Raw genomic sequence first — 23,397 nt, forward strand, 5'->3', positions numbered from 1 at the left:
GTAAAAATATTAATTAATTTATTTATTTATATATCACCGAAAGAGAGAGTAATAACCACCATGAGAGCAACGCAGGTTTACATTCAGTTTCATTTAAAATTAATTAGTTTTGGCTTGTTTAGCTACATGGTTGTATAGGCCTATGGGTCACATAAATAAAAAGGCGCTAAAAAAAGTTTAAAAACTGGTGTATACCAATCAGATCAACGGCGCTTCGGATTTCAGGTTAGTATTTTTGTTTTGCCTCAATACTTTAATAAAAAGAAAATGTATTATTAATATAATAAACTTGCCTGACAATATTGTTAACATGGTTACACATGTATAGTTTTTTGGGAATTTTCCCAGTCAGACGTCACTCATTTGTTGGGGCAGTGTGAACATGACAGTTTTTTCTCATAGAATTCTAAATCCAATAGCCAACTTGTTCGCTGGTGTTTGTAGGCGTTTGTCGGTGCGGTGTGAATTGGACTTTATACAGCACTTTGTTATACAGCTTTGTTGTTAGTGACAACAGTCATTATCAGAAAATATCAAACTTTGGAATATTTAAGAATATCAAGAAAACTCTTCACATGCTGATTGTGATATGTTAAAATATGAGCTTTAAGTAATAAATGGCTTAACATCTCTCTCTGTCTCTCTCTCTTATGGACACACATTAAGAAATAGAAAAGCTGCATACGAAAAGATTGATAAAATGTTGTGCTAGGTTTAAAGTCTAGATTTTTTGTTCATATTTTAACAGGCTGGCAATTCAAAAGAGCCATGCAGCTACACCACAGTATAATAGCTGAGTTCATGTGACTAACCTTTGTGGATGCAATGTCATTATCACGTCAGATCGGCTAGATGCTTAGAATGTTGGTAAACAATTAAAGACACCGGAACAACATCAAATATTATGAGAATAAACTCAAACGAAAGAACATATCTCATGGTGGCTCCCGTCATGTCGGAGTTTACACGCAATACACGGACATACGTAATCAAATTCTATGAAAATAGTCTGATCTACCACAACGTAAGGAAATATATGTGACGCAGATATTATAAAACTATTTAAACAACACAAATTCTTTATTTACTATATCAGTAGGTAAGGGTAAAAGTTTTTTAAAATATTCCAAGTTTTTTGTGCCGAGTTGAGTCAAGTCTGAAGTCATTTCAGATCGAGTCCGAGTCTGAGTCTGAAGTCTGTTAAAATGCGACTCGAGTGTGACTCGAGTCCGAGTCTCTAACTCAAGTGCCCATCTCTGCTAGGTGGTGCAAGCTGACAGGTCCTTAAAGGATTAGTCCACTTTTAAATAAAATTTTCCTGATAATTTACTCACCCCCATATCATCAAAGATGTTCATGTCATTCTTTCTTCAGTTGAAAAGAAATGAAGTTTTGAAAACATTCCAGGATTATTCTCCTTATAGTGGACTTCAATGGCCTCCAGACAGTTGAAGGTCAAAATTACAGTTTCAGTGCAGCTTCAAAAGGCTTTAAACGATACCAGACGAGGAATAAGGGTCTTATCTAGAGAAACAATCGAAAAATAACTGTATGTGTTTTATCTAAACAGATGATCGTTTTTCGCATGCTTCTGCTTTCCGCATTCTTCAAAAAGCTTACACCGTATGTCCTACGCCTTCCCTATTCTACTTACGGAAAAAAACGGAACTGGTGCTGCGTTCGTTCTGTAAGTTGGCAGCATTAACAGCATCATTGGTGGACCTATTCTGTCTATATGCTAATTGAAATGGCTCCAAAGTGGCTGGGATGGTCCTTTTTATGTGGGGCATAACTATCCTTTCAAAACACTTCATCACAATAGGTATAAGTGCCACCAGACGATAATCATTTAGACATGCCACAGTGTTTTTCTTTGGAAGGGGCACAATTGTGGTGGACTTGAAGCAGGTAGGCACCAAAGCCTGAGCAAGGGACAGATTGTAAATGTCCATGAACACATCAGCCAGCTCCGATGAGCAAACCCTAAGAGCCCGCCCCAGGATATGACTTGGTCCGGCTGCCTTCCGTGGGTTCGTTCTCTTCAGAGACATTCGCACCTCCACTGATGACACGGTGAGTGGCATATCCAGTGTTCCCTTAAAATCCAGAATCCTGTGCTGTTGGCAGATGTTTGGGGCCTCAAAACAAGCATAAAACTCATTCAGCTCATCTGGGAGTGTAGTCTTGATATTCATGACTCCCTGGCTCCTCTGCCAATATCCCGTGATATACTGCAAGCCTTGCCACATGTCCCGTGAAGCTGCAGTGGTGTAATATCCCTCCAGCCTTTTACTGTAATGTCTCTTAGCCTTCCTGATTGCACCTGGCTTTTTCATATCCCTCAATATCACCTGAGGCAAATGCTGTGGAGCGAGCACGTAGCATGGCCCGCACCTCGCCATTGATCCAAGGTTTATCATTAGGATAAATCTTACAGTATTTAGTGGGAATGATGTTCTCAATGCATGTACTGATGTAACCAGTTACAGCTGCCACAAGTCCACAGTAAAATCCTCTCTTAGAGGAGCAGTTTTAAACCCACCCCAATTTGTAGTCTCGAAGCAGTCCTAAAGCATCAACTCTGATTCTTCATTCCACTGTCAAGAGAAATGGAGTGTTCTCTTCCAAACAATTTGATAAAGATTTTAAAAGATATAATAAAAAGCAAAAAATTGCTAAACTTGAAGAATCTCTGGGGTCTATGAAGTTTTCATAAGTTAGACAAAAACACATGCTGTGAGCTCGAGTGAAATGTATACCACATCCTGTAAAAATGAGAAATGTTGCATTATGTGTGTAGGTGAGCATGGGTGCTCGGGAGAGAAATATTGTTGTGTGTAACTGATAAGAATGAAGACAATTAGGAAATAAATGTCTAGCAAGGTAGAAATCTGATAAAAATGTATAATAAAGAAATGTGTGTATTGCTTAAGCCATTGCTGTGAATACAAAAAGTATTGACGGTGATAGACAAGTAACCTAGCCATTGACACAAGTAGAAACCAAAGAGATAAAGTGTGTCAAAAGAAAATACAAATATTGGGGCCTTTTTAGCTCTCTGAAGAGAGTAGTTGGAGTAGTAGTAGTAGTAGTTGTGTAATTTTGCTGAAGAAAGAAAGAGCATACAAGCAAGCAGCAAGAGGAAGTTTTCGCCAGACCACAACCCTCAGAAGATCAAAGAAGACAACTGATTTTCCTAGAGAAGAACATATACTGAATAGAGAAGAGGGTAAGCTTTAAAAATGTAATTATTTATCTGGCCCATGGAACTTCCAGCTTAGCTGGCATAAAGTGGTGTATTTAGCTTTTGCCTTTGCAAGAAATAATAAAATGAGAATGGGGACTGCCCTCAAACTCTGATAGTATTGTCTCAGTCTGTTTATTGTTGTAGAGTGAGAATCCATTTGGGGTATCAGAAGTTGACTGTCTGAAAAAGATAGATTTTTATAAAGATATCCGGACGGACTTTACAAAGTCAGTCAAGGTTGCCAACCAGTCGCAACAGAATGGGCCGTGGGAGTGCATTAGCAGGCATAGCTGTCCTCTGAGGGCGAAGAGCCAGCTGTGGTGCACTGAACGGGAGGCTAACCCACCCCAGCCAGGTAGGCTTGGTTGAGATCAGGTAGGCCTAGGAGGAACGGTAGTGATCAGAAGTAGACCCTGAGATAATATAATCTAAGAAGAAAATATTGTACGCCTACCTGACTCCTCCTGAATCTATAAAGGTAAACCTTTTACAGGAGTTGAGTAATATGAATAGAGGAAGTGGCTCGTGACCAAGATAGTGTTACGTGGTCGCGGCAGAAACCACCCAGGGGGTGACGCGGCACACCACACTTTAAGAGTTTTACTTAATGGAGGGACTTGCGTGAGGAGTTGTCTGTAGGCTGGATAGAGAAACACTGAGATGTGGTCTAACTGTCCAAATTTTTTCCGAGAGCCAAGTTTCTGTGATAATAAGAGCACAACATTCCCTTAACTCACGTTGGTTTGTGATTCTGGGTCTCAGCTCGTCCATTTTATTTTTGAGTGAGCAGACATTAGCTAGTAGCAGGCTAGGTAGCGGTGGTCGCGTAGCTCTAGCCTTTAGTCTGGCATATAGCCTGCTTCTCCTACCTCGTCTCTGCCTTAGATGCACTGCTAGTTGGCTGCGCCACTCACGTGAAGCCGGTGCTGCCATGTCATGTCGGCTGGTGTTTGTTGGATCCAGATGTAGTAGAAAATCACAATCCAACAAGGTGACATTTGAGTTCATAGTGCACTTTGCCAATGTCCAAAAGTTCTTCCCTACTATATCTTACTGTCACTTGCATAAGCTGTGTGTTCAAAACACATAATAACACTAATAAACATACAATACAGTGGTATCGGGAGAGTGGAGCAAATACATCAGCCACAATGGGCGCCATTTTCAAGATGAAGACTATATCAGTGAATGTATTGGAAGTAGCAAGTCTCTGTACTTGCTCTGCAGCAGCAGCTAAATTAAATATGTTCAGCCCAAGTAAAGGCTGGATATAGGCTTTATTACTTTGTTATATAGGTACATACAGCATTTCACATCCGTTACATATCACGTACCCAGCACTTGATTGGTCCTGGTTAACTACTTCACTAAAACGTTCCCACACGGTACTTTTCTTTCCTTCCTTTTTGTTATGTTTGTAATTCTCCTTGTTGGATCTGCTTTGTTTCCATTGCTGGTTAAACATGTGAACTCCACAACTGCATGGCTTAACCCTCAGGTTTCTGAGGATTTTTGGGGCCCTGGAGAAGTTTTGACGTGCCCTGATATTTGTGCTTTTTTCAGTTGTTCATAAACATATAAATGACAAAAGTGTCATTACACTGTATTCAGCACAAGCTAGGCTTACACCTGAGAAGACAAAAGAACCTCTAATGACCTGCATAAACAATGAGCTCTTTCAGTCAGGTAGGCTGTGAAAAAACCTTCTGTGATTGTGTCTCAAGCTTTCATGGTGTATATCAAACATACAGAAAAAACGGCAATACTGTGAAATATTATTACAATTTAAAATAAAGGTATTCTATTATATACTTTAAAATATAATGTATTTCTGTGATGCAAAGTGTCTGAACAATTATGTTACCTCTATGGCATTTCATATAGCCTTTTAGCTTAAAAGCATGCACATTTGGAGAAATATTGATGGATTCTCATGTGTATACCATTTTGTTTTATACAGAGGAGTAATATTTATTCAATATTTATTGTCATCACTACGAGCGCTGGATACTGTGTTTTCAATTCATACTTGCAGCCGGAGGGCGCTCTGTACACCTTTTAGTCCACAAATTAATCCAAAGAAGAACAACAATGTGTCTCTCCAGGAACTAAAAGGCCAGAGATCGCTAACTATGGCTATTCAAAACACTTTTGAAGACAATAAATACACGATTGAGACGATGTATACATGTATTGCTTAATTTACATATGAATAGTGCTCGTTCCATGGGCGTGGACGCATTAGCAGATAATGAGCTGAATCACAGACTTCTGACATGGCTCTCTTTTCATACAGATTATATAAACACAGAATTTTTGTTTTCGATTTGACTTACACGATTTAAAACCTGACATTTCAACGTTTTGTTAGACATAAGTCTCATTTTTGTGTCATTAGTATTCACTAAGTTACAGTTCATTTTCTGAGAACTATCAGATTGGACTTCGTTCTGAGGGAGACGAGAGATCACGCATCATTTTGTTTTTACTCTGAGTGTACACAAATAAAAGAAGATATTCTATAGTTTCAATTGATATATTACTTATGTCTCTATGACAAAAAATTGAGTATTTTATGTCTGTTTTGCTGCAATGTGAAAAAAATCCTGCAAAACGTGCTGGCGCGTTTCCTGACTCCAGACAGTTAATGGCTGTGTATTGAGTTATTTTGAGGGGACAGCAAATTTACACTGTTATACAAGCTGTACACTCACTACCTGACATTGAAGCAAAGTGTCATTTCTTCAGTGTTGTCACATGAAAATATATAATAAAATATTTACTAAAATTTGAGGGGTGTACTCACTTCTGTGATACTGTAAATATCTACCGCTATATCTACCAGGTGCATATGATGGTGGATAAATTAAGATCATGCCTTTTCACTCTGCACACAAACTTGCTTCTAGAAGCAGCATTTCTCACCGCCTATTATGGATTCCTCAGAGGAGGAGGGGGGGGGGGGGGGGTTCTTCTTTGGGCAAGTTAATATTCAATTCAATTCAATTCACATTTATTTGTATAGCGCTTTTCACGATACATATCATTTCAAAGCAGCTTTACAGAGAATGCATGTCAACATTACAATTTAAAGAATGCAGTTAGCAAATAATGTAATAATTTAGGGAATTAATTTACAATCACTGTTAGCAGTTTAACTGAACGTAGAAGCAATGAGCTCCTGAAAAATGAATTACATTAACAATAATTAGGATATAGAAATTGTGCAATGTGCATGTTGATTCGGATGATTGCATATACCTCTCATTATGTTTGGGGGTTAATGTTAAAGCTCTTGTATGTTCAATTAATTTCGGAGCAAGAACCCCAAAAGGAAGATAACTTGTGTTTCAATAAACACAAAGTAACTTGCCAAAGTGGTCCTGTCTGAAATACTTTTATTCTGTTTTTGTCCATTCACAGAAGCACTGCAGGTGTTTGATGTGATGATGTGTGAATCCAAAAGTTCTGTTTTTTATGCTGCTTTTTGCGCATGTAATTTTTAATGGGTCACAGACACTTATCCATTGTCATTTAATTTAATTCTAATTTAACATAGTCTTGTTGGTTAACAAGCTTTTTTTACAGTTATGGGAAATAAAACGAAATGAACATCCCTATTAAATACTGCTGGATATTGCCATATAATTTGATATTTCATTTGCACAGTAATTCTCCTTCGTCAATGAAAGTGAGAAGCTTGGATTGTATAGCTCTGTTGTATTATGTTTGATGGGTAAAAATTATAATGACTTGGTTTTATAATTTCGCTGAATTTTAAAATTAGGTATTTGCGTAAAAGTATAGACATTTGGTAGAAACTTTCCTAAGCAACTTACATTGCGTTCAATATATAAATTATTTTGTATTAGTCCATGCATTTCCTGAGAATTGAACCTGTAATCTTACCAGTCTACAATAACACAGACAGAAAGTGCTTTGAAAAACTGCATTTAATGGACATGTAAGACACAGCACAAGTAAGTCATATTATATGCCTGCTTGTAGATGTGGTGTGATGTCTCATCTTCATTCTTCATCCTTGCTCTTCAGTAAATAAAAAGACATTTACAAAAATGAATTTGCATGTTGTTGTTTTTTTCAGTCAGAGACTTGTGTATATTAAGCAGTGTATATTAAGATACCTCTACACCTTTTGCAAAAAAAAAAAATAAAAAAATTACAATACCTTCCCGATCTCACGGCTCTTGGTCCTGAGCTTGTTGACCTGGGACTCGGCGATGTCAGCGCGCTCCTGAGCCTCCTCCAGCTCATGCTGCACCTTCCTGTACCTGGACAGGTGAGTGTTGGCCTGCTCCTCCTGTTACAATAATGCAAGATATCCAACCCATTTAATAGCAGTGCATTCATGGCACTGGACTCTTTTGTCAATACTAAAACTTCACGCTCCAGACATTTGATTTAGACTTACAGATTCTTCAGCCTGGCGCTTGTAGGCCTTCACTTTCAGCTGCAGCTTGTCTACCAGATCCTGCAGTCGGATCACGTTCTTCTTGTCTTCCTCAGTCTTTGGGAGTAAATATTGGACATGGTCTTAGTTAAACTGTATATTATTAAGAAAGGTGGTGAATTTCTAATTCCTGGGTAGTTTTACCTGGTAGGTGAGCTCCTTCACCCTCCTCTCATACTTGCGCACTCCTTTCACAGCATCTGCACCACGTCTCTGCTCAGCTTCAACTTCAGACTCTAACTCACGCACCTTCAGTAGAGAGTTATTGTTTCACCTGTCAAATCTCTGGCATGACCAGTACATCTAAAAACTTGTTTTGTTCCTAAACACTCAAATTTACCCTGGACTCCAGTTTCTGGAGCTGTTTCTTTCCACCCTTCATGGCCAGACTTTCAGCCTCATCCAGACGGTGCTGCAGGTCTTTGACAGTAATCTCTAGATTCTTCTTCATCCTCTCCAGGTGAGCACTGGTGTCCTGCTCCTTCTTCAGCTCCTCAGCCATCATGGCAGCCTGAAATATAAGCCAATTGAAATGAGTTAATCAAGAAACAAATACAATGCAAATAACTATTTACATTCTGTTTCTCTATTCTAATTTAAACACTCACATCAGTGATGGCCTTCTTGGCCTTCTCCTCTGCATTTCTGGCCTCCTGGACTGAATCATCCACCTCACCTTGAACCTGGACCAGATCAGCTTCAAGCTTCTTCTTGGTGTTAATAAGACTTGTATTCTGTGGGATGTAAGCAGTTAGTTTAGTGTACTGAGCTGAGCTGGACGATGAAATCAGTATTTTTTATCCAGAGCTGATGTATAGATTAATTAACTAAATAACTGAATTTACTTTAGCTGGACAATGACACCATTTTCTTCTAGAGATACTGTGCAGACAAAATTATTTGACACAGTCTGCATTGTAAAATGCGCTATATAAGAAAGGTAACTTGACTTGTACATTCATATGAAAGTTTATCATGTATCCTGAATTTGTTCCTGGTATTTAGTAATTGTTTGTACTTGTGAGTGCAGCAGTCCCACACGCTCGCTGGCATCAACCAGCTCCTGCTCCGCCACTTTGCGGCCTCTCTCTGTTTGCTCCAGTGCAGCTCTCAGCTCCTCAATCTCTGCTTGCATCAGGTTATTCCTGCGCTCCACCATGGCCACCTGCTCCTTCATGTCCTCCTGTCCTCTGAGAGCGTCATCAAGGTGCAGCTGGGCATCCTGTGGCAACATTCTTTCTTTGTTAGTTGTCATGCTTTGGTTAATTCATATAGTCAAACATTTAATGTTTATTGCAATTCCACATTCTACAGAAAGAAACCTTGAGTTGGCCTTGGACGTTCCTGAGCTGTTTCTGGGCCTCAGCAGCCTGGCGGTTGGCATGACTCAGCTGGATCTCCATCTCATTCAGATCTCCCTCCATCTTCTTTTTGACTCTCAGAGCATCATTTCTGCTCCTGATCTCAGAGTCCAGAGTGCTCTGCATGGAATCAATCACTCTTTGGCTGTTCCTCTTGATCTGTTCCATCTCCTCATCCTTCTCAGCAAGCTTCCTGTCAATCTCACTCTTCACCTGGTTCAGCTCCAGCTGCACACGAAGAATCTTGGACTCTTCATGCTCCAGGGTGCCCTACAGGGACAAAAAGAAACAACTGACTTACTTTTTACATTTGTCACAATATACTGTAGCCTCTAGAGTGATGGCAGTACATTTCTGAAGGTTTAAGAAGAACATTATTTGCATAAATTAAAATTAAGGTTTAGAACCATTCCATGTTCAATGTTTCAATATTATTTAAAGCAATGGTATAATGTTTGTATTATAGCAAAGGAATGGCACCTCAGCTTCTTCAAGTGCAGTTTGGATCTCTGATTTCTCAGACTCCACTGTCTTCTTGGCTTTCTCTAACTCATGAATGCTCTTTCCAGTCTCTCCAAGCTGTTCAGTGAGGTCAGAAATCTCCTCTAAAAGGGTTTATAAATCATAAGTGTAAGATTTTCTGTTATAATACATCTCTTTTTTTAGTCCTTGTTGTACAAACAAAAAGTTGCATTACGTTGCAGATTCTTGTTCTCCCTCTTCAGGGTCTCCAGGTGGTCAAGAGCTTCCTCATAGGAGTTCTTCATTTTGAAAAGCTCAGTGCTGAGAGAACGAGCTTCTTTCTGAGCACCTTCTAGTTCAGCCTGACTTTCCTCATACTTCTGTTTCCAATCTGCTAGCACCTAATAATGAAAGAAATGTAGTCATTGGTAAGTCCTCGTTTCAACGTTTAGGTTTATAGGTTGTCCATGTATTTCTTACCTTGTCAAAGTTTCTCTGCTTCTTGTCAAGGTTGGCTGCCAATGCATTTGCCCTCTCCACATCAATCATGAGATCCTCTACTTCACCCTGCAGTCTCTGTTTGGTCTTTTCCAGAGAGGCACACTTGGAGTTCACCGCCTCAATGGATTCTTCAGCATCCTGCAGACGCTGGGCCAGCTTTTTCCTGAGGAAAGTTATTTGAAATTATGAAATATATTTGTCATATTAAATGTATGATACTGAAGACTTTTCCCAATGATATATTTACTTGGATTCCTCAAGCTCCTCAGTGCGTTGGATGGCATCAGTCTCATATTTTGTTCTCCACTGAGCCACCTCACTGTTGGCCTTAGACATTCCACGCTGGAGTTCAGCTTTGGCCTCCTGCTCTTCCTCATACTGCTCTCTGAGCAAATCACAGTCATGGCGGGCAGACTGAACCGCATGGGCCAGAGCGTTCTTGGCCTATCAGGCAAAACATTTTGAGTTAACATCTATACAGTTGTTTACTTTATAATAAAAGCTAAATATTTATGTATAGCTCTACCTTGACTTCTTCCTCAATATGTCTTTTGAGTTCCTCAATTTGTTGTGTATAAGCCTGTTTTCCTCTAGTTAATTGTGAAACAAGTGCTTCTTTCTCTTCCAGTTGGCGACTAAATTCACCTTGGAAACAGATATTACTATGAAATGTAATGACAAACAAAGTTTTTTACTCAGTTTTTACATGTGCAGCTTACTCTTTCTTACCATTTTCAGTCTGAAGTCTTGCACGTTGTGCATTCATGTCATTCAACTGACGAATATTTTCATCACTCTTGGCCTTGATTTCACTTAGCTGGTCTTCCAGGGTTCGGCACATCTTCTCTAAATTAGCCTAAAGAGATTCAAGGTTATATACAGATGTTCGTAAAGATGCTTTTATATTTAATGATCCCCTAGTGAAATTACCTTTGATTTAGCCACAGCCTCCATGTTGCTTGTCAAGTCATCAATCTCCATCTTGTATTCACTCTTCTCCTTCTCTAGCTTCTGCTTGACGCGCTGGAGGTTGTCGATCTGTTCTCCAAGCTCAGCCACACTGTCTGCCTGCTTCTTTCGGAGAGCTGCGGCCGTAGCTTCATGCTGCAAGGTGGACTCTTCCAGATCACGACGCAACTTCTGGAATTCAGCTTCACGCTTCTTGTTCATCTCAATCTGGGCAGCAGTGGCACCACCAGCTTCCTCAAGCCTCTCGCTGATCTCTTCAAGTTCCCTGGAGAGATCAGCTCTCTGCTTCTCCACTTTAGCACGAGCAGCTCGCTCAGCCTCAATTTCCTCTTCCAGCTCCTCGATACGGGCCTAAATAAAAAACGAAAATCGAATTACCCAGTGATATTGGTAATGTGGGTTTTCCCAGCTATGCATCTACTTCACAGTTTCATATTGAAAAGATTATGGTTAGTGTTACCTGAAGTTCTTTTATCTTCTTCTGAAGCTGTGCTCCCAAAGACTGTTCATCCTCAATCTTGCTGAGAAACTGACTAATCTCAAAATCTTTCCTGTATTTAAAGTATTGTTTTGTAAAATGTGTAAAATACTAATTTTCTGTAATTGTGTGATTACTAATGTCCACTCACTTTTTGATCTTCTCATCTGATTGCTGTTTGTCATTCTCCAGGTCCATTATGGACTCCTGGGCCAGTTTCAGATCACCCTCGAGCTTCCTCTTGGCTCTCTCAAGGTCCATACGGAGCTTCTTCTCTTGCTCCAGTGAGCCCTCAAGCTATTGTTACAGAAACCAGAGCATTTAAGTCTAGTTTAGAGACACAAAATTGATTTCCCATTGATTCAAGGTCTTTTTCTCATGCCAATCATCTTACATCGTCAACTTGCTGCTCAAGCTTTGTCTTAGATTTAGTCAGAGTGTTGACTTTGTCTTCCTCTGCCTGAAGGTCATCAAGAGTCTGCTGGTGTGCCTCTTGGAGAGCTTTCTTCTCTTTGGTCAGCTTGGCAACGCTCTCATCCTGAGAAGCCATCTCCTCCGTCAGGTTTTTAACCTAAATAGAAACATTGTTCATTGTTTTAATTCTCGAGACCCAAAACGTTCATCAGTATGAAGAACATATGAAAAAATGATTGACCTTATTTTCTGTTGCATGTTTCTCCTTCTCCACTTTGGCCAAGGTGAGCTCCAGGTCATCAATGTCTTTCTTCAGTTCAGAGCATTCGTCCTCCAGTTTCCTCTTCTTGGCAGTAAGTTCAGCATTGATTTCTTCTTCATCCTCCAGTCTCTCAGTTGCCTCTTTGAGTTTTCCCTCAAGCTGGATCTTGCTTTTGATGAGACCTTCACATCTCTCCTCAGCATCAGAGAGGTTTTCGGTTTCCTGTTTGAGATGGATGTAGTTTAATGACTTTTGGCTGCTACAGGTTTCATTTTGACTCAGTAAGAACGGAAATACTCACAGCTGCTACTTGCAGTTGAAGATCGTTTTTCTCTTGAAGAAGTGAAACCATTTTCTCCTCAAGCTCTTTCTTTTTAGCTAATGCCTTTGTTAGATCCTCCTTCATTTTCTCAAAGTTCTCCTTCATGGCTACCATTTCTTTCTCAGTCTCTGCACTCTTCAGAAGAGGCTTGATCTTGAAGTAGAGCTTCATCCATGGCCAATGTTTCACATTCATGAATGAGCGGATGTTGTATTGGATGGAATAAATTGATTCTCTGTGTAAATTCCAATCAGTAAATTAGTCATTATCAATCTTTCATAACAAACAGTTGTTTCAAACAGTTTTGTAAGTTCATTCATACCTCCTCGCCATCATTTTGACAAACTCCTTCCTCATGACATATCCACGGCACAAAGCCTGAGTCATTGTAACCAGTTCTGCTAGTTTCTCATCTCTCATCTCCTCAAGAGTACCCAACAGACCAGCTTTGAAGAACACCTACAAGAACATTTGGTATATAGTAGTTTTAAAGAAGCCAAGTAGATGTGAGAGTAGAAGTGAAAACATATATTCTATTCTATACTATACAATGACATTTTAGAGAATTCTGTGCTTTCAACTTTGACTCAACTTTTTGTGGAGGCATAACAATGTCAGCCAGACCCCATCACCACGTCAGTGCCTGACCTTACTGATGCTCTCTTGTTTTCAATGGCAGCAAATCTATGCATTCATCTTTACCATCTAGTGCAAGACCTTCCCCCCTCAAACTGTTACATGAAAGTTGCAAGTACAGAATTATTTAGAATGCCATTGTGTAATTTAGCTTTTTGTTTTCCATGGAATTACAGGAATGATTGAACCTGTTAAAGGGGTGCTTCACCCAAAAATGCATGTAAAAATGTACTGCGCACTGTGCGCCTCAGCGTTCTCTGATTTTACGTGGCCTACCACTTCGTGGCTGAGTTGCTGTTGTTCCCAATTGCCTCCACTTTGTTATAATACCACGAACAGTTGACTGTAGAATATTTCGTAGTGAGAAAATTTCAAGAATGGATTTCTTGCACAGATGGCAACCTATCACGGGACCAAGTTTGAATTCACTGAGCTCCTGAGAGCAACCCATTCTTTCACAAATGTTTTTAGAAGCAGTCTGTATGCCTAGGTGCATTATTTTATACACCTGTGGCTATGGAAGTGATTGGAACACCCGAATTCAGTGATTTGGAGGAGTGTCCCGAAACTTTTGGCAAAATAGTGTACTTTTGGTTTAGGGTTAGTAGGGTTTGATCACCTTGGTGTGTCCAAACTTGTATTGGGTGTGGTCAACATCAATCGAGCCCAAGAGTTTCTCTGAAGCCTTTTTGTTGTCAATGAACTGTCCCTCAGGGATGACGCTAGCATTTAATACTTTGTATCTAGAGGACATTCAGGGGAGAGTCATGTTCTCGTGAAGCCAAAAAATAGTCATAAAATGATGAAGATTAGGTGGTGCTAATTTGGAGGTTGCAAAAAGGTCTTTACCTCTGTTTGAAGTCACCATAGAGGATTCTGCTGGGGAAACCCTTCCTGCAGATTCTGATACCTTCCAGCACACCATTACACCTGAGCTGGTGGATAACCAGGAAGTTCTCCATCAGACCTGCAAAGAAAATGTTCTTTAGGTTCCAGAGATATTTTCAAAACTTTTGAGACTTCAGGGATTAAGTTTACCTGGAGTTTTGGACTCATTTGGAATCAAGCAGCGCACAAAGTGAGGGTGAGTGCTCCTCAGGTTAGTCATCAGCTTACCCAAGTTCTCCTGTGGAAATGTTTGTCATTAGTATAAGCTTTATTAGAGATAAATATCACCTCCTTCATTAAAAGAGAGAATCTGTTTACCCTAAAAAGTGCAGAGACAGTCTGGAAGGAACCACCCTTCTTCTTCTTCTTTCCACCGCCTCCCTCTGTTTTATGTCAATGAAAAAAAATTGTCTTTAATGATGTTGTGTTGCTTTTCATTAAACCCTTCAAATGAATCTCTATTTCAATCTTGTTGAATCTGTTATTTTACATTGATATAGGTCATATTTTCATGAAACTTTAGAATCTGTGATCATAGTGTGTAACACTATGAAAATCGTTTTCGCAGGTGTCTTGTACATAATTAAAACACAAAGAAAACGAGAAAATGCAGATGTACCTTCAGCAGCTCCATGAGAGGCATACAGGAAGGCCAGCACTTTGAGTGATGACTTTTGGTAGAGTTGCACAACAGAGTCATTCAGTGGATCCTTGTTCTTGTCCAACCAGCCATTAATGTTGTAGTCCACAGTGCCGGCGTAGTGCACCAGAGAGAAGTGGGCCTCTGCCTTACCTTTGGCAGGCTTTGGCTTCTGGAAAGCTGCAGCTTTGCCCAGATGCTGATCATGCAACTTGTTTTTGAAGCTTGTGTCTGTAGCTTTGGGGAACATGCACTCCTCTTCAAGGATGGAGAAGATGCCCATTGGCTGTTGAAGAAATATTCATGGTCAAGTACAGGCACAATATGAATAGTCATTTTAATTTGCTGAATGTCCTCTTACCTTCTCAATGAGCTCAATGCAGGCAGCCAAGTCCATACCAAAGTCAATGAACTCCCAATCAATGCCTTCTTTCTTGTACTCCTCTTGCTCCAGAACAAACATGTGGTGGTTGAAGAACTGTTGCAGTTTCTCATTTGTGAAGTTGATGCAAAGCTGCTCCAAGCTGTTGAACTGTTAATTAAACAGAGGAAATTTCTTACTATTGTCTATTATCTTTATATCCTTAATGTTACAGAGACTTTGATAACTGATGCTCACATCAAAGATCTCAAATCCAGCGATGTCCAGCACACCAATGAAGAACTGTCTAGGCTGCTTTGTGTCCAACATCTCATTGATACGGATGACCATCCACAAGAACATTTTCTCATAGACAGACTTGCAGAGCGCAGAGACTGCGTTGTTCACCTGAGAAGTTCAAAGGTCAGTGTAGATCATATCATTACACTTTTACTTCACAAGACAACTATAAATGTCTGAGACATTTCTAAATTTATTTTAGTAGATAAGTGATCACCTGTGGTACTGTCTGGCCTTTGGTCACCATCTCATTTCCGACCTTCACTCTGGGGTAACACAGAGCTTTCAGCATGTCAGCAGAGTTGAGGCCCATGAGGTAGGCGATTTTATCAGCCACTGAGGAAGAACAGTTTTATGAATTATTGTACTAATGAAGTGAATGTTCATATGTTAATATGTGCTAATAGTACATCTTACCCTCAGTGCCGTCAGGTTCGGCCTGCTCCTCTCTCTGCTTCTGTTTGAACTTCATGTTCCCATGATGCATCACAGCACCTGTCAGCTTGTAGATGCTGATTTTCTCATCAGCATTGAAGCCCAGAATGTCAATGGCTGTCTGTTTATACAATGACCAAATTAATCACACATTTTTAATTAAGGTCAAAGAGAAGGGTATTTTATATTGAATGTCATGCAGTATTCGGTTTGTTTGTTGTCTGATGTTTGCTTGCTCAGACATATTTCATAGAATCTGAAAATACTACTAATACTTATAATAATGTAGTTGTACACATACATCTGTGGCAATGAACTCCTCCACATCATTGATACTCTTGACAGTGATTTCACCCTGGCTGATCATTGGATAGTCGTAAGGGTTGGTGGTGATGAGCAGGGCCTCTGTAAAGAATTGATGTGCAGTATGTTAACAGTGTTCTCAAACATGGAAATGAATGAAACACACAATACTGTAGATTCCTCACCGAGCAGCTCTGGCTTGTGTCCGGTCATGAGCTGGTAGAAGATGTGGTAGCTCCTCTCAGCAGACAGCTGGAATGTTACTCTTGACTTTTCCAGCAGATCTTTTTAAAGACAAAAATGGAGAAAAAGGACATTGACTGCATTTGATTTACCCATCTTAAACTTTTAGGGGTGTAACAATTAACTCGTTTTCCCAATGCATCAATTACAAATCCTGACGATGCATATGCATTGATCTTGAAACATGTACTTTTGAATCATGAATCTTTTATTCCAGGCAGTAATCGATTTTAAATGCTAGGAATTGAATTAATCACGATTCTATAGTGATTCAGTGCTTTAAACTACATAAACATTAAATTACTACATGCGCAAATTAATGGAGACGTTGTGCGGCATCAATCGTGCCTCTCAGCTCTTCTTCACAGATACGCACTGCACTATTTACTGCCTTTCACTGTATTGTGCTTGAGTTCCGTCCGTATTTCTCATTGACACATTTTTTAGCAGCCCACGTTTGAGCTCTCCTCAGGACGGCCACTGCTATTCACATGAGCAGATGACAGCTCTCTATCCTGAGTCAAACCACTCAAGCCATTGATAAATCTGCCAAGTCATTGCATGGTCACTACTGCTGATATAAAATGCTTTAATTGCGTAAAGTGTAAGTTTTATGGAAATGGATCATATCATTGATATTACCTGTCCTGAGAAGTTGAAGTTGTAAGATTTGATTTTCCTGCTAGACAAAAACTGAGATCAAGTGCCCTGCAATAAAGCAATAAAACTCATCTGGAGAGAAGATCTCAAAGAAATGGCATAGGACAACGCCTCCATGCAAAGATGGTTGAATGTCTGAAGACATTCACTCATCACTGTGTGTATATGCTTTTCTTTGAGTAATTGATGTTATGCATTTATTATTTCTGGATTGGCTTCTAATTGTCTAACTGTAATGTAATTGGCATGATACATTTTTACTTGACAAATAAAATGTTATATGTGGTTTATTCTGTATTGTTCTTAATTCATTATTTCTAGTAGATTAAAGTGAAGGTATTACTGCAAATCTGTGTTCAAGACTGATCATATGGAAGGTTTAATAGATGGAGCATAGGGCACATCAATTAAGTCAACATACACGCGTTAACCTTCACCCAGGCCGTCGATTCCGTTTTTTTGGACGGGGGGGTTCCTCAAAAAGTAAAACCCCGCTTACTCATGCCGTGCATTTATTGCATGGACGGAGCAAACACATGATCTAATTGTCTGAAATGCATACGCACAGTTCCGATGAATGATAAATAAAATTTAACTTAATTTCGTTAAACTGAGGGTACGAAGGAAATTGCTGAAATAACTACAATATTAATATGACTGAAATAAGAGCACGCGGTTTATTTGTCAGTCAGATGCATGTGAAAGTATGTTACTAAAGCAACAGTAGACATCTGTGCATTTTCTTTCAGAATTATCATTGGCCAATAGAAAGGAAAATGTTCTGTATAAAGAGAACAAAGAGGGAAATTTGTAAATTTCTAGATAATTTTTATAGGCTATTAAAATAAATTAATTTAGCATCATAAAGAACTAACATGAACTAACATTAACAATGGAAAAAAGTTTTTTTTTTTTTTTTTTTTTGCCCTCACTCTCTGAACTCTCTCACTCTCTTCACAGCCCTATTTGGTTTAAAACAATGTTACTCACAAGTTTCAATGTCAGCTGAGGCCAGTTTTCCAGTGGTCCCAAAGTGAATCCTGATGAATTTACCCTATGAAGATTGAAAGCATTTACAAAAGCTCAGGTGTTTGGAAGCTTTGAAGGTGTGACTGAAGTTGTATAATGTTATAATGATTCATTAGTTCAACTTACAAAACGAGAGGAGTTGTCATTCCTCACAGTCTTGGCATTACCATAAGCCTCCAGCAGAGGGTTGGCTGCCACAATTTGGTCCTCCAGTGATCCCTATATGTAATTGTAGGACAATGGATAGTTATGAGGTAAAGCACAAATACTGTTATCAATCACATTGTCTTGAAGAGATATTCACAAACCTGCATTTTTCCAGCAACAGGTTCTGCCTTCTTCGTTCCAGACATTGCACCAACAGTTGCAAAGTACTGAATGACACGTTTTGTGTTCACAGTCTTTCCAGCACCAGATTCTCCACTGGAGGTTCACAATAGATCATTTAGTCATAAATCTTCTACCAATTTACATTATAATCAAAAATCTTCAGGAGAAAATGTACTCACGTAATCAGGACAGACTGGTTCTCACGATCTGAAATTACACCATGAAATGTTAACAGGGTTTACTTTATATTAACTTGAAGGCATAAAGTGTCATAAAGTATTTTTAGTTCATTCATAATTTTCATAAATTAATGTAAGTGCATATAGACGAGGTTCAGTAAAAAAAGAAATTATCCAAATAATACTTGTAATACTTAAATAATGGTTGTTATGAAGTAATTGCTAATTGAATGAAACATTGAAATACCTGCTAAGTATGGTTTACTAGCTAGTTGTTAACTAAGAATAAAAATCATTATCAGAGCTTTTTTATATGAGCTTATTAAAATTTTTTTGCAACAGTGAATTTTATAAAAAAATAATATACATATTGTTTGTATTTAGTCAAGGCTACATTATGCAACTTTTAGCTCTCTAACGGTTGAAGCATAAAACTAAAAGTTATGTGCGGAAAACAAACTTCCCTTGAAGATAGTAGTAGCCTGAACTCTTTGCTTTTTTCACGGATATGACTTAAACACACGGATGAAATTATAGGTTGCAGTTTCCTGCGATATCTTTCCAAATATAAATTTATAAATGTTATAAACGGTAATAAATCTTGTTTGTTGAGAGACTTCTGGAATCCACTTACCAGTGAGCATGAACTGGTAGGCGTTGTCGGAGATGGAGAAGATGTGAGGCGGGGCTTCAATCCTCTTTTTGCCTCTGTATCCGGCCACAACGACTGCATCGTACACTGGGAGCCACTTGTAGGGATTGACAGTGACGCAGAACAAGCCAGAGTAGGTCTGAAACGGAGATATATAGTCCAGTTTAACGATGCTTTTGCCCTCTCTCATGAATAAAAGAATAAAATATGATTTGCTTAGACTTACGTAGATCATCCATGCTGCGTAACGCTCTTTGAGGTTAAACAGCACAGCAGGCTCACTGAGGTGGGTCATCATGGCCATGTCCTCCATTTTGTCAAACTTGGGAGGATTCATGGGGAAGATTTCATCTTCTTTTACCGTGACAGTCTGTAATGAACATTGATCGGTGATCAAGAAAGATTAGACTTTTCATACACACATTTGTATGATATTTTAACTGAAGATCTTTAACCTCTGCAGACTCAAGCACAGTAACATATGAAATAGTTTTTATCCATGATACTTACTTTCCCACACAGTGTTTTGACAGTAGCTTTGCCGCCTTCTCTACTAACAAGAGTACCCTTCAGGTACATCTCATCCGGCACCGTCACAAAGAATGCTGTTTTGGCATCAAAGGGGGTGTTCTGAGCCTCTATCCTCTCTCTTTCCGGCTTCCGGAGGAAAACGGCCGCCGGGCCGAAGCACTCCATCTCACCATCTCCCATGATTGCACTGTGGAGTAAAATATTCACCTTAACTCTGCTTAGTATTACCTCTCTACTTTTCTCAGGATTTCACATTATATACTGGTCATCTTGTCATTATCATCACAATGTTGTAATCAGTTACTTATCAGTAAATGTACCTTGTATTAGTTTACCTTTTATGATGCTCCGAGAGGGAAAAAAAGCAGCTGTCAATTTATGGATTCTGAAAAAGATCAAGAGATAGTCAGTGAAGTGTGTTAGCATCTTCCATTATGGGTTAGTATACATCATTTGATTAAGATCACTCAGGCATTCTACATTAATTCTTATATTAAAATGAAGCTGTCAAATTAAAATGTGCAGTTCCCCCACCTTAGCCTGGTCACTGTTAGTCTTTGGGGGTCTGTGGATGCCGTTTATATAGTGTCATTACTGAGCACTCAGCAGAACTGTCCAGACAGATTTGGTCATGTTATTTTACTTGGTGTGATGTTTCTCTGTTCCGGGGAGGAAATTGGAAGATGTTGTCATTCATCTAATACGAGGAATATCGTTATATTAGTACACACAGATAATGGGTGTTGGGTTAATAGACATGGCATAAAAGTTTGTCACAGTCCATGTTTTTTTAGATTGTAACTCTTGTAGATATTAGATTTTTTACTGCAAATGCATTACCTGTTTGATAAGTTTAATTTGATGTTGTTGAGGTCTTATTTCAGTGTACCAACTTTAAAACTATTGGAACTTGGCACAGCAGAGAAACTCTCAGATGCAAAGAAGCAGTCAAATGTCACCGGTATTCTGTTTCAGGTGACATCAAGACTTGTAACTTAGAGTTTATATATCAGTTAAAACTGCTTTGTCTGTTCCCGTTGTTCATTTTCATTGCAATTAAGGTTTGATGTCAGTGTTGTTAGTGATCACATGAGCCAAGGGCAGAGAGGACAGCTTGGCTGGTTTTCCAAGAATTCTCCCAACTTTTGCCAGCAGGAGATAAAATTAAAATCTTAAAAACCTCGAAGATTTATTACCAGAGATGGATGATAACAAGTCATCCTTCCAAATGAAAATAATATCTCTGACAGATTTTTTTATTGGGCTATTAAATCTCAGTAGTCATGTCATGAAGTAAACTGGACACATATTAAGTGATATTAAGACTCTCAAAGTTATAAACAGCATGTGCTTATATGGACAAATCATAATTATAGCACAGCGGGAGCTGCTGTTTGTATTATGAGGATTAGGTCACTTGTCCATACAAGCAGCAGTGAAGGCTTGATGGAAACTGTCGGTAAGTCTTCTGCTTCGTTTCTAATTTACCTTAAATCAATAATGTGAATGTTTTCTGTTTGTTGAACACGTCCAGTTGGTACTTCCAGTATACTATTTTACTCTGTGGTTTACGTTGTAGATATTATTAACTGCATTCAGAAGAGTTTGAGGCTCTAGCTCAAACTGCAAAACTATGCATTTGAGCAGAAGTTACATATGATGAAGTGCAGCTTTTTGCTGATGTAGAGATCCATTTCTTTCTGCTGAGCTGTGGTTATATTTAAATCAACAGCAATATAACCAGCAACGTGAAAAGACTACAGTCTTTGTGTGTGTGTGTGTGTGTGTGTGTGTGTGTGTGTGTATATATATATATATATATATATATATAGAGAGAGAGAGAGAGAGAGAGAGAGAGAGAGAGCGCTCAGCGTAAATGAGTACACCCCCTTTGAAAAAAAAGTAGCATTTTTAACAATATCTCAATGAACAAAAACAATTTCCAAAATGTTGACAAGACTAAGTTTAATATAACATTTGTTTAACTTATAACATGAAAGTAAGGTTAATAATATAACTTAGATCCGTCCTTCGGATGAGACGTTAAACCAAGGTCCTGACTCTCTGTGGTCATTAAAAATCCCATGGCACTTCTCGTAAAGAGTAGGGGTGTAACCCCGGTGTCCTGGCCAAATTCCCTCCATAGGCCCATACCAATCACGGCCTCCTAATAATCCCCATCCACTGAACTGGCTCTTTCACTCTCTCTCCTCTCCACCTACAGCTGGTGTGTGGTGAGCGCCCCTGCGCCGTTGTACTGTGGCTGCCGTCGCATCATACAAGTGGATGCTGCACACTGGTGGTGGATGAGGAGAGACCCCTGATATGATTGTAAAGTGCTTTGGGTGTACAGTAGTACATATGAAAGCGCTATATAAATGCCTCATTCATTCATTCATTCATTCATTCATTCATTTATTCATTCATAGATCAGTGGTTCTCAACTCCAGTCCTCGGGAACCACTGCTCTGCACATTTTGTATGTCTCTCTTATCTGACACACTCAATTCAGTTCATGCAGACTCTCCTAATGAGCTGATGATCTAAATCAGGTGTGTTAAATAAGGGATACATACAAAATGTGCAGAGCAGTGGGTCCCGAGGACTGGAGTTGAGAAACACTGACTGATGATTACACATTTTTCAGTTTTACTCAAATTAGGGTGATGCAAAAATGATTACATCCCACAACAAAAACTACTACATCTAGTACTTTGTATGGCCTCCATGATTTTTAATAACAGCGCCAAGTCTTCTAGGCATCAGTGGCGGTATTACACCCTGGGCGAGACCACCTTCGACCCCCCCAACACACTTTTTAAGGTGCACAATCTCCACCTCCAACATTGCCAAAGGTTGCATACTTTTATCTTTTGCTTGTTTTTCCTCCTCTTCTTTTCTTTTTTTTCTAAATTGGGCACTGGATGGCTTTGACCTTTTCCTGTCCATTTCTGGGCTTATTTGGCACTCGTGGACAGAACTCATACATGCCATTCCTCTGCAGTGTACGGCGTATTGTGTCACGGGAAATAGTCACCAGTGTTAATTTCGTTAACGAAAACTGACAAAATGTTCGTTGACAACCTTTTTTTCCATGACCAAGACGAGACGATGAGAGATGACACCAATTTCGGTTAACGATAACGAAAACTACACGTGCAATATCGTTGACGAAAAAAGACGAGACTGAGTGATTTCAAAATCACTCTTTTGAAATCACTTTTTGTTTTTGTCAAATAAAGGGGACAAAACATTACAGACCGTTTTTACGTGCGGTTGTCGGATTTCCAGAATTTAATCCCACTATCAGCTTTTCTGTTAAAAGAACATGTTTTACTTAATCTTTGCAATCTGGCAACCCCACACACAAGCCCTCTCTAGAAGCGCAGATGATCTGAAAAACACAAACAAGTTAAGCTGGAGTTCAGCGCTCTTCATTTGAGATTTTCTACTTAAATTAAGTGTATATATTGTGCTGCTTGTTTACTGACTAAATCTGGGCAGTATCCAGCAGTGGCTCTCGAAAAGTGCTGTTCATTTTATTCAACTCCACCCTAAAATAACATGAATAACATGTATTTCTAGCAGGTAAAATGTTATAAACACGATATTCTATATATATATATATATATATATATATATATATATATATATATATATATATATATATATATATATATATGATATACACGATATTTAATCAAATTACCTCGTCTTTCGCGG

At 39.1% G+C, this 23,397-nt stretch overlaps 1 protein-coding gene and 1 long non-coding RNA gene across 3 annotated transcripts in view; one reads left to right on the top strand and one right to left on the bottom strand.

Moving 5' to 3' along the window:
* The window catches only part of LOC137028448 (uncharacterized), a 77,487-nt gene that overhangs the window by 13,556 nt on the left and 40,534 nt on the right, over nucleotides 1–23,397 (top strand). The window lies entirely within an intron of this gene.
* Nucleotides 7,245–20,064, bottom strand: LOC137028444 (myosin heavy chain, fast skeletal muscle-like). Its single transcript, XM_067397232.1, has 40 exons — nucleotides 20,010–20,064; nucleotides 19,654–19,861; nucleotides 19,370–19,513; nucleotides 19,126–19,282; nucleotides 18,492–18,519; nucleotides 18,291–18,405; nucleotides 18,109–18,201; nucleotides 17,944–18,007; nucleotides 16,236–16,334; nucleotides 16,049–16,152; nucleotides 15,730–15,868; nucleotides 15,530–15,648; nucleotides 15,271–15,420; nucleotides 15,013–15,183; nucleotides 14,631–14,937; nucleotides 14,330–14,394; nucleotides 14,162–14,249; nucleotides 13,973–14,090; nucleotides 13,743–13,866; nucleotides 12,810–12,946; nucleotides 12,467–12,722; nucleotides 12,145–12,387; nucleotides 11,884–12,060; nucleotides 11,641–11,786; nucleotides 11,472–11,562; nucleotides 10,973–11,362; nucleotides 10,772–10,898; nucleotides 10,569–10,687; nucleotides 10,290–10,486; nucleotides 10,022–10,205; nucleotides 9,777–9,942; nucleotides 9,560–9,684; nucleotides 9,041–9,349; nucleotides 8,737–8,940; nucleotides 8,327–8,452; nucleotides 8,059–8,229; nucleotides 7,863–7,967; nucleotides 7,680–7,775; nucleotides 7,437–7,568; nucleotides 7,245–7,294 (listed from the first exon to the last, which is right to left on the bottom strand). Exons 2-40 carry the CDS (start codon nucleotides 19,852–19,854, stop codon nucleotides 7,277–7,279), a joined length of 5,805 nt encoding a protein of 1,934 aa, XP_067253333.1. The 5' UTR covers nucleotides 19,855–19,861; nucleotides 20,010–20,064; the 3' UTR covers nucleotides 7,245–7,276.

Source organism: Chanodichthys erythropterus, chromosome 10, assembly GCF_024489055.1.
Source record: "Chanodichthys erythropterus isolate Z2021 chromosome 10, ASM2448905v1, whole genome shotgun sequence".
In the NCBI taxonomy this organism is placed as follows: Eukaryota; Metazoa; Chordata; class Actinopteri; order Cypriniformes; family Xenocyprididae; genus Chanodichthys; species Chanodichthys erythropterus.

Bases quoted from the DNA above. Each gene is read 5' to 3' on its own strand.
- LOC137028444 (XM_067397232.1), bottom strand. From the start codon at position 19,854: ATGGGAGATGGTGAGATGGAGTGCTTCGGCCCGGCGGCCGTTTTCCTC. The intron at 18,520-19,125 runs GTAAGTGGATTC...GTGTAATTTCAG, and splicing joins CTACCAGTTCATGCTCACTG to ATCGTGAGAACCAGTCTGTC. The intron at 8,230-8,326 runs GTGAGTGTTTAA...CTTATATTTCAG, and splicing joins CCAAGAAGGCCATCACTGAT to GCTGCCATGATGGCTGAGGA.